Below are 11,006 nucleotides of genomic sequence, written 5' to 3'. Positions count from 1 at the left end.
AGACATTCCAAAGAATTAGTAACCAGAGAACTACAAAAGCAAATGAGAGGCCGACTCAGACCTATCAGATTGGTAAAGATTGAGAAGCCCAGTTGTGAGGATGTTGAGCAACTAAAACGCAGCTGATGGGACAGCTAATTTAGGAGTTGGTGCAATGGAGCTGAAATGTATACACGCTGCATGCCCCAGCAGTACCCAGACCCAGCTTTTACTTCTAGGCAAACGCCGGGGAGAGGCTCGGCCCACGCCTCTGCTTGCTAGTCCCGGAAGCTTCCGTAGAGTAAGTCACACAGCGCCGGCTGATTCCTGCCTCACAGCGGTTCACGAGTTTAGGATCTCAGAAGCACCGACAAAGGAGAGGCGGGGCTGGCCGCAGACACCCAACCTTCTGCCTACGGTCCCCTCCCATCAAGCGCACCACGTCCAGCCCCTTCCACCATCTTCCACTTTGGTCTTCTCTCCACCATCCCCCTCTCCATAAACGTCTTCCCTTCTTCTTCCTCTCCTTAAGGCTTCAGGTCCCCGACCAGTGTGGCGGGGCAGATGTAGCTCCCTAGTGGCTGGGGACGCTGCCTCGCTCACCTGCCACCAGCAAGGGCTCTGGGTGTTTGGAGGGAGCAGGGAGCAGACAGCAGAGGGTGCACACAACACTCAGCCAGCCGCAGTGCCCCTGCGCGCGCGGGGCGGGGCAGCCAAGTGACCCCCTTCTCACCCTCGCCCCGCATGTGCGCCAGTCTGGGGACTCAAGGCGAGGGTTCCAGGGCGAGTCTGCTTGAGTTCATCGGTCTGGCTGGCTGCCGGCGGGTGAGCGTTCGCCTCGCTCGCTCCTCGCTCGCTCCTCGGGCTAGCTGTCCCTGGTCCTCCCGCCTCGCCGCCGCCCGCCCCAGCCTGCCTCTCGGTCCTGCTGCCGGGTGGGTGCCCTCGAGTCTCACTCCGCCCTCCTCTGCAGGAACCAACCGGTGAGCCCCGGCTGCCCGGCTCTAGCTGGAAGCGCATAAAAAGCGCTCATCCGGCCGGAGCCGCTGCGCTTCCGCCACTCTTGCAGGTCAGAGCGCGCAGGGGGCTTCCCTGGGGCTTCTGGGCCTGGGAGTGGGGTGGGGGGGCCGATGCCCAGGACAGCGACTCCTCGCAGGCTACGGGGATCTCTCCACCTTCAGGGAAGTTTGGAGAAACAATTTGAAGACAGTGCCCCAGCCTTTTATCCTTTCCGAAAGCCTCTTGCTGCAATGCCTGGTCCATCCCTCCCATCCTGACACCTCTCTCCCGGACTCCCCCTTCTCCCTCCTCCCAACTGTGTCCCCCGAAGCTATCTCCAGCGATCCTCCCCACCATACTTTTCCTCCACCTTAACATTCCCCTTGTCACCCCATTGGATCCACCAGGGCTCCCCCCTGCACGCACTGTCCATCCTTGTCCCTGTCTTCTTCCCTCATCAAACCCTGACCATGGATCCCGGGCCTCCCTGGGTTGCCAGTCCCACTCCTGGGGGCACCCTCTCTGCCCCCAATGCCACCACACCTTGGCTGGGCCGGGATGAGGAGCTGGCCAAGGTGGAGATTGGAGTCCTGGCTGCTGTCCTCGTGCTGGCCACAGGGGGCAACCTGGCGGTGCTGCTGATTCTGGGCCGGCCCGGCCGCAAGCGCTCGCGCATGCACCTGTTTGTGCTGCACCTGGCCCTGACCGACCTGGGGGTGGCGCTCTTCCAGGTGCTGCCCCAGCTGCTCTGGGACATCACCTATCGCTTCCAGGGCCCCGACCTCCTCTGCCGGGCCGTCAAGTACCTGCAGGTGCTTAGCATGTTTGCCTCCACCTACATGCTGCTGGCCATGACACTGGACCGATACCTGGCCATCTGCCACCCCCTGCGCAGCCTCCGGCAGCCCAGCCAGTCCACCCATCCACTCATCGCCGCTCCCTGGCTGCTCGCTGCCATCCTCAGCCTCCCTCAAGTCTTCATTTTTTCTTTGCGGGAGGTGATCCAGGGCTCGGGGGTGCTGGACTGCTGGGCGGATTTTCGCTTCCCCTGGGGTCCACGGGCTTACATCACCTGGACCACCCTGGCCATCTTCATCTTGCCCATGGCCATGCTCACAGCCTGCTACAGCCTCATCTGCCACGAGATCTGTAAGAACCTGAAGGTCAAGACGCAGGCCGGGAGGGGAGAAGGCGGGGGCTGGAGAGCTTGGGACAGGCCTGCTGCAGCCGCTCTGGGGCTGCCCTCCCGGGTGAGCAGCGTCAGCACCATCTCGCGAGCCAAGATGCGGACGGTGAAGATGACCTTCGTCATTGTGCTGGCCTACATCGCTTGCTGGGCACCCTTCTTCAGTATGCAGATGTGGTCTGTGTGGGATGACGACGCCCCTGATGAAGGCAAGTGTGTGGGTTGTTGGGGGGCGTGAGTAGGGAGGGGCGGCCATGAGGGTTAGGGCAGGGCCAGGCGGGTGGCAGTGAGTGAGCAAAGCCGCTCAGAAAGATGATCCCTGTCCCATGTGCAAAGTGGGAGCTGCGAGTCCCATGCAGACTACTCGTGCTGTCTTTCAGGGGTGGCATTTCCTGATTTGTAGATGTTGGTAACTAATTTAACAAATGAAAAAGTCTACCTGGTATGGCCATTGGTGGATTTGGTCCACCAACTGGCAGTTTGCTGGCTGGGCTTAGCATGGCGGGGGGAGGGAGCAGAAAGGGGCTGCCCAATGAGCAGGTCTGCGGCGGTGATTGGTGGCCCAAGAACTCTCCAGGAGCCCTTCCCTGTACCGGGCAGGGCATGACTTGAGTTCCTCCTTGACAGTCACTGACAGCTCTCGTATTTCAAGTCCAGCTGAGATTCTGCTGGGACACAGCGGCAGCTGCCTGGACTGAGGGTGGTGGGGAAGCCGGTGAGGACTGAGAAGTGGGGGCGTGGCTCCTTCGTCGGTGGCACATCCCCGGCCCTTGCTCTGGACCCAGCTCAGATGGACCAAACCAGGCAGATGCTTTCAAAGCCCAGGATCTGTGGGACTGTGTCCCCGGATGGGGAAGACAGAACGAATGCCACCCCTGGCCAAGGCGAGGGCCTGTGCCTCCTGCATAGTAGTAACTGTACGGTGACTAGGCGCAGGCTAGCAGCTGGGCCAGACTGCAGGCGGCTGAGTTTGTTGTTGAGGCCGATCCCTCCCTGCTTACAAATGCTCCCTCCTCGTGCTCCCCCTGCGCCCCTGGACCTGTCCACTCAGCTGCCCAGGGCCGTGCGCCTTCTCCTGGGCATCCTTACCTTGGGTCTCCCTTTCTTTTGGGCCACGAGGGATGGATCACACCTCTGAGCACACCCACGGGGGGGTTGCACAAGGCACCAGGTAGCTGCAGCCTCCGCGGTGGTTTCCACAGTGGGCACTCAGGTCTGGCCTTTGAGTTCGCCGGATGAAGCCCCAGGCACCTGGTGTGCCACCCCGCACTGCTGCGGTAACTGTGCGGGGTGGAGCCCGTCCTCACAGCTACCCTCTTGGCAAGAGGAGTTCCATTTGTTCGTTAGAAAGAATATTATATTTGGAAGGACCCTTCTCAAGGTTTTGCAGCCTCACTGCCCAAGAGGGAAATGAGTCTCTCCCTACAGGAGGGTCTGAATCTGAGGACTCAGGACAAGCACTGGTCTGGCACAGGGTGCTGGCATGCCTTATGCCTTAGAGCCGATGGCATAGTTGCCAGTGGGCAGCCAGGCTCCTCCGAAGGCCCTCCCCTGTCCCCAGCACAGGCAGTGTCACACACGCAGGGACAGAATGACTGTGTGAGTGGGCTGCCCCGGAGATTGAAGGAGAATGGACTACAGAGTGCAGCAGGAAGCCGTGGTCCACACTGCAAGTGGGGCCGAGGGCAGGAGAGGCCTCATTTCTGTTTCCCCTGCATGCGTTATAGACGGTATCTTATCCACTGGGGGGTTCAAGGTCTAACTTCCTGTTTGGGTGGACCCTATCCCTAGGTTTACCCTTTTTTTTATTTATAAAGATTTATTTATTCAAAAGGCAGAGTTACGGGGCTGGCGCTGTGGCATAGCAGGTTAACACCCTGGCCTGAAGTGCCGGCATCCCATATGGGCAGTGGTACTAGTCTCGGATGCTTCTCTTCCCATCCAGCTCTCTGCTGTGGCCCGGGATAGCAGTAGAAGATGGCCCAAGTCCTTGGGCCCCTGCACCCATGTGGGAAACCTGGAAGAAGCTCCTGGCTCCCGACTTCGGATTGGTTCAGCTTCAGCCATTGCAGCCATTTTGGGAGTGAACCAGCGGATGGAAGACCTCTCTCTCTCTCCTCTCTCTGTAACCCTGTCTTTCAAATAAATAAAAAGTAAATCTTAAAAAAAAGGCAGAATTACAGAGAGGGAAGGAGAGAAAGAGAGACTGTCTGTTCACTAGTTCAGTCCCCAAATCGCCACAACAGCCAGAGCTAGGCAAGGCTGGAACCAGCAGCCAGGAGCTTCTTTCGGATCTCCCATGTGGGTAGCAGGGGCCCAAGCACTTGAGCCATCTTCCACTGCTCTCCAGGCGCATTAGCAGGGAGCTGGATCGAAAATGAAGCAACCAGGACTCGAACCATCATCTTGACCCATGGTGGCATACCAATTCCAGCCCCGAAGTTCACACTTCTAAATTCAACTTGAAGCAAACCTCAGCTCGTACCCTTACCTTGTAGTTACACAACCTACGGAACAAAAACCAATCAGTGAACTGAGATGCTGGAGTCAGGAGTCCCAGGTTCAAGTCCCAGCTGTGACAGAACCCAAGGGAACCCCTTCTCCTCTCTCTAGCTCGGTGTCTTCGTCGGTGGGGGAGTAGGGGACCTGGGTGCTCTCCCCGGGGCCCCCCGGCTCTCAGGCTGAGTCTGCCCCTGCTTGCTCTGTCTCTGGTAGATTCCACCAACGTGGCCTTCACCATCTCCATGCTTCTGGGGAACCTCAGCAGCTGCTGCAACCCCTGGATCTACATGGGCTTCAACAGCCACCTGCTGCCGCGGCCCCTGCGTCACCTGGCCTGCTGCAGGGCCCCGCGGCCCCGGATGCGCCGACAGCTGTCCAACAGCAGCCTCTCCAGCCGCCGCACCACGCTGCTGACCCGCTCCAGCTGCCCGCCCACCCTCACGCTCAGCCTCAGCCTGGGCAGGAGCCCCGGGCCCCAAGAGTCACCCAAGGACTCCGAGCAGGCGGATGGGGAAGCTGCCACCGAGACCAGTGTCTTTTAGACAGGATGCCCTGGGGTCCAGCACGGCCTGGCGGAGGGTCCCTGCCTGCCTCAGGCTCTGGGTCTAAGAGCTGAAGAGTCAGGGCTGGAGTCAGAGGAGCTCAGGTTGAGACCGGGTATAGAGGCCAGTATGGCCGTCCCTACCCTTGGTGCCACAGCGCCCCCTAGTGGGAATCAGGAGAAGCACACAGGGTATCCCGGAACACATCTGGGGGCTGGATGTGGTGCCCCAGCACTGTTTGGGGCTCCTCGTTCAGGCCAGCCTTGTGCCTTGGCTACCTGTTTCCATTCTCACTCGAGGAGTACATCACAGTCCAGCTAGGAGAGAGGAGACGTGAAAAACTGGACGAGGACCCTTGGAATGCTGTTGGGGTTTCGCTGGAGAGAGAGGATTGTTTCATGGCCGTAGCTGAGTTGGAGCGGGGCTGCACCTGCCTTGCCCACCTGTCTGCCGCAGGCAGCTGGCCAGAGGGAGACACGGGATTCAGCTCAGCTGAAGGCCAGCTCCTCTCCTCCCACGCCACCCCTCCTCACAGGGGAAGACGGGGAGAGCGCTGTGGCCCAGGGGAGTGAGTGTGGCAGGGGGAGTCACAGTAAAACCGGGAGCCAGAGTTGGGCTGGGGCAGCCAGCACGAGGTGCCCTCCCTCTCTGCCCCGGCAGGTCCAGACTGCTCCTCCCTCTGGGGCTGCACAGAGGAGACGTCCCTGGAGAAAGGGCGGTGTGGTCGCGGCTCAGATGGCCCTGAGCTCTTCATTCGTTGCCGTGAGTGTATGGGTGCTGGGATCAAGTCGGGAGTCCAGGACCCGAACCTCGGCTCTGCCTTCAGCACGGTACCTCCCTCTCCGGATGTCAGTCTCCTCACCGTGGAACAGGTGCAAGGTGCTCCCAGGACCTCCCCAGCTCCACAAGACCAGAAATGGTGAAACAGCCGAGACACACAGAGGGCGACCCAGCCAGCGCGCTCCGGGAGAATCGTCGGCTTCCCGTGACAGTGACACTATAGTCTGGGGACTGTGGGCCCTGCCATGGCCAACTGTCCACTTCCATCCTCGGCTGTGTGACGCTGGGTCCCCCTCCAAGGCCAGGGGAGACAGGAGGGCCAGGTAGAGTCTGGGGCTTTGCCTGTTCCTCCTTGTCTCCGGGGGACGACATCCACAGGGAAGCTTCCCTGCTCTTGATGGTGCTGGAACGTTCAGATGGCCTGGTCCTGGCCTGCTGTCACCCACGGCCACCTTTAGTAACATGCTGGCTAGTCCTCACTGTCCTTGCCATGGGGATCGAATGGCACTGTGGATGTCAACATGGTTGGTGCGCCCACGGGCTCCCTGCGAATGTGAGGAATTGCTGATAGGATTAAGGGCCCCCGAGCGCAGCTCCGGGGAGCAGGGTGTCTGTCCGCCCCACGCTTCGGGACTGTAAAGGCTTTGCAGAGCCACTTCTGGAAGACGCCGCCCTAGGCTTCCTTAGAAGAGAGGCACTTGGGTGTTGTGAGCGAGCGAAGTGTCCAGCGCTTCTGTGCTGGGGACCTGGGGAGTGCGACCAGGACTCGAGGCAGGTGGGAGAAGCCCCAGGCCCCTCTTCACTGCCCATGTCAACCCTGACATCCAGCCCACTCCTTCCCCACCCGTCCGCCATGGTGCGGCTGGGCACAGGAGCCGTCCACGCCAGCCAGAGCTGTTGCAGTTGCTCCTCCCCCTGCTTAGAGCAGCTTCTGCCCAGCACTAGCCCCCTGCCCCGCACTGGTGCCTGCGGCGGGCAGACACTAAGCAAGTCCTTGTTCATCACCATGCCTGGGAGCGGCCACCAGCTATGTGCCCCAAAGACCCAGATGAGAGTCTTGATCTCACCTCTTTTCTACTTGTACGAACCTGAGTAGCCGTGTAGTCTCTGTGGCCAGCACTTTGCTCAGTTGTTCAGTGGGGATAGTGATGCCCACATTGTCGGCATAGAACATTCCACGGATGCTGATGGCTCCTGATTGCCCTGGGCCCAGGAGACTCTGCCGGCCCCAGAGAGCAGCCCTGGGACCCAGTGTGGCGGAAGCAGCTGTCCTGTCTCCCTCACCACGGTCATCTTTGCTGACTTGCGTTGCACGAGGGGCCTGTACTTGTGCAGTGTCTTGGGGCCCTAGCCGTCCCTTCCTTGGTAAGGCTACACGGGCTCTCCTCCGGAATGCTGGCTCTGTCCACATGACGTGGCCAATGGGAGCGACTGGACAACGGGCGGACGGCCTTAGGAGCCCAGTCTGGGAAGCTCCTGGAGGAAGAGGTGGGTTTTGTCTGGATCCGTGGATGACAGCTTTTGCAGGGCCTATAGCAAGTGCTCACAGACAGCCTGCACCAGCGGTACAGGCTTGGCTAGGGTGCAAGGGGGCGGGGCCCACGGGAAGCAAGCAGGAGGCTATGTGCTCTCCAGGGCCAATCCTGTGGCAGACAGCTAACCCCAGGAGAAAGGGCCGTCCCGTGGCCTGTGCAACACAGGACCACAGACCCTTAAAACCCTTGTGGGAGCAGGAGGCGGGGTGGGCAGGAGAGAAAGAACAGGCGGAGGGGTTTGGCATTTGACGGTGGACTTTCTCAGAATGGTTTCTGACACAGTTCAGTTTTCCAGATTTATATGTAAATACGTCTTTCACCTCTCAAGGGGTGGTAGACTGAGTTTAGGTTGCAGCTGTTCTGGGTCAAGAATCCAGCGAGGTGGTTGAAACGGACCAATGAAACTCATTAAGATCCAGGAAGGTTCTGGGCGTCTGTGTTTCCTAGGGGCCACAGTAATGAGATGTGCAGAATAAAATTAAAATGTGATCTTCTTGAGGGAGGGGCCCTTCCTGGAGCCCTGCGCCTAGTTTTAAGTGGGAAAGGCAGAGTGTCCTGCAGTTAGCCCTGGTGCCACAAGGTGGCAGTGTGGAGCTGAAAGAGCCTTGGTTGGGCAGTGCAGCTCCTGACTAAGAATCTGTAGGAAGCTCCCTCTCCTGCCAAGTATTGCTAAAATCCAGGGCCCACGCCTCACCTCTCCGTGGGGGTCTGCGCAGCAGTGACCCCTAGGGGCAGCTGGGAAAGCCACCCAGGCTCTGGGCTTGAATGTCATATCGCTCTTCCTCCTAAACTTCTGGAGTCGTGCCTCTCGTTTTACCCTGTTCTAAACCCCTGCGTCCTGGCTTCCTTCTCGGGGGGAGGGGGGGCTGCAGGTGGCAGGGGCAAAGGACAGAGTTCCTACTGCTGGGTGAGGGGCGGGTGGAGGACTTCCTGCCTGAGGGAGCCGCCTCAGCGCCCCCTCCAAACCGTGGGAGCAGGAGTTCTGCTGCTGCGTTCTGGTTGAGAGGCTGGGGCACGGGTTGGAAGCCTCTGCGCCCAGCAGCTCGTGCTGAGCAAACAAACTGGTGATGCTGAGCGTGAGATTTGGCCTCACCCGGACGTCCGCCTGGCTCATCAGACGCTCACGGCTGCAGTTCCCACGGTGGCTTGGATGCTCACTGCTTTAGCATAAGCGCTCACTGAAGACACGTCCCATTTATTTGGTCTACTGTGGTCATTGTTGGCACAGGAGCACCCACCTCCTGGGGCTGACCTGAGAATTTTTTACCCAGGGTGGGGCAGCACAGCGACCCCTGGTGGTACCAAGGCTGCAGGACACACAGAACCGGACTCCACTGAACCCGAAACTCTGCCCCTCCCAAGGTGATTGCTCATACAGGCGACTTCGCACAGATGTGAGCAGCTGGCCCTCAGCTCACGAAAATGCCACAAAAGCCACTTTTTTTCTCGCAACATGGCCGGCGGTGACTCTGAGGATTAGTGAGGTTCACCTTGTTAGCAGGCTGCAGTCCCCAGGGTACTGGCTCAGGCACCATAGGAGGTCTTCTTCCTTCCTCACTGGGGTATCTGAAGACACCCCAAAGTGTGAATGCCCCTCCAAGTCTTTGGTGGAGTCACACTCCAATGTCTATTTTGGGGTAAAAATATTGATTTACTTATTTAAAAGGCAGAGTGCCGGGAGGAGACAGACACCCTGTACCTGCTGGTTCCCTCCCTAATGCCCACAGCAGTCAGGGCTGGGCCAGGCTGAGCCAGGAGCTTGGAGCTTCATCGGGGTCTTGCACGTGGCGGGCAGGGCCCCAAGCCGGCCTCGGCATCTGCTGCCTCCCAGCATCTGCGGGAAGCTGGACCGGAAGAGAGGGAGCGGCGACTCAGTGCCTGGCACTGCCTGACGGGACGTGGACACCCCTAGCAGCAGCCTCAGCACCCACCCCTCCACTGCGTCTTAAACGGAACTCCCCGAGAGCGCGGTCGCCTGCCAGGCCGTCAGAGTGTGCAGAGTGTCGCTGGTGCTGCCCTCCAGCGTCGCTTTGCCACCCAGGGCCCTACTTTGGAAGCAGTTCGCGAGAGGCCTCACCCTGGCGGCCGGGGGCACTCAGAGCCTCCGGTCTCCCTGCCTGTGGGAGGCTGAGCCCGGGACAGGCATCTCTCCCGGCCCGCTCCGGTCAGTCCCGCAAGCGTCTGCTGGGAGCTGCGCTGGTCCGGCTGGTCCCTTCCCCACCTGCTTTGCTCTCATTGGTCATTGGTCCCTGTCCCTTGGCGCTGGGTTCCATGTCGGTTTGTGCATGATTCCAGCTCTTCCCTGTCCCTACGACTGCACCCCAGAGGCTTTGACCCAACCCTGATGATCCCAGACAACCAAGAGTTCTTATTCATGTCCCTCCCCATAGTGTGTCCCAGAATCCCACAGAGAGCAGGCGCTCATGTGCTACCCCAGCTGTCCCCTCTCCCGGCGGGGACCGGCTCACAGGGCTGCAGCGTGGCCGCTTGGGGGTGCCCTGTAACTTGCCTGAACCTTTTACGCACCCACTTGCATTTCTTTTTGATTTTTTAATTTGCAAAACAATTTATTTCACGTGGTACCAACTTATATATGCTTGGACCTTGTCTTCCAAATAGAAGGTTCTCTCAGTCCTGCCTTCTTGCAGGGACAAATAAATGAGAAACGAGTCATATTGTGTAGAGTATCTATATCATTTTATGCATAGTGTAGTTTAGCAACCAAGTTTATATTGACAAATTTAGCTTGTCGTTGGAAGGCACTTGTTATTTATACAAAAAAACACCCAATAGACAGTCAGCAAATATCTATCTTTATTGAACTTTTTCTTGTATATTTTGGAGAAGATGGTCCATGGGTGAATTCAGCTTTGGTTGGCCCTTTTTAGTCTTTTTGTTCTACATTCTGAAGACTTGCGTTTTCTTCACACCGTAGCTCCTCTGAGCTGCTTCTTTCTGATTTTCTGTGACGCAGCCATGGGGTTGACCGTCTGATCCTCGGGCAGCGCCTGGTCCCTGCCACACTCTTTTTTTTAAAGATTTGTTTATTTATTTGGAAGTCAGAGTTACACAGAGAGAGGAGAGGCAGAGAGAGAGAGGTCTTCTATCCGATGGTTCACTCCCCCAGATGGCCGCAATGGCTGGAGCTGCACCAATTCGAAGCCAGGAGCCAGGAGCTTCTTCCAGGTCCTCCCATGCGGGTGCAGGGGCCCAAGGACTTGGGCCATCTTCCACTGCTTTCCCAGGCCACAGCAGAGAACTGGGTTGGAAGAGGAGCAGCCGGGACTAGGACTGGCACCCAGATGGGATGCCGGCACTTCAGGCCAGGGCATTAACCGGCTGCGCCACAGGGCCGGCCCCCCGCCACACTCTTGTTCAGGCAAAGGCTGCTCCACTTTCCGTAGTTACTTCCCGGGCCCTTGCTCTCGGGCTGCATAGTCGGGACACGTGATCGGGGCACCACTCTGTGAGTCGGGATCCTGGTGC

At 58.9% G+C, this 11,006-nt stretch overlaps 1 protein-coding gene across 1 annotated transcript; it reads left to right on the top strand.

The window, feature by feature from the left end:
* Nucleotides 1-969: 969 nt before the first annotated feature.
* AVPR1B (arginine vasopressin receptor 1B) lies at nucleotides 970-8,335 on the top strand. The gene is made up of 2 exons (XM_002717441.3): nucleotides 970-2,370; nucleotides 4,877-8,335. The coding sequence occupies exons 1-2, from the start codon at nucleotides 1,446-1,448 to the stop codon at nucleotides 5,203-5,205; spliced, it is 1,254 nt and encodes a 417-aa protein (XP_002717487.2). The 5' UTR covers nucleotides 970-1,445; the 3' UTR covers nucleotides 5,206-8,335.
* Nucleotides 8,336-11,006: the final 2,671 nt, after the last annotated feature.

The sequence above is a fragment of the Oryctolagus cuniculus genome, chromosome 13, assembly GCF_964237555.1.
Source record: "Oryctolagus cuniculus chromosome 13, mOryCun1.1, whole genome shotgun sequence".
NCBI classification, from domain to species: Eukaryota; Metazoa; Chordata; class Mammalia; order Lagomorpha; family Leporidae; genus Oryctolagus; species Oryctolagus cuniculus.
The sequence above is the reverse complement of the archived record's forward strand: the minus strand, read 5'-3'. Positions and strand labels throughout refer to the sequence as shown.

What these genes read in the sequence shown, in the direction of transcription:
- AVPR1B (XM_002717441.3), top strand. Translation starts at nt 1,446, where the DNA reads ATGGATCCCGGGCCTCCCTGGGTTGCCAGTCCCACTCCTGGGGGCACC. An exon ending in TGACGACGCCCCTGATGAAG is followed by an intron (nt 2,371 to 4,876) that starts GCAAGTGTGTGG and finishes TGTCTCTGGTAG; the next exon opens with ATTCCACCAACGTGGCCTTC.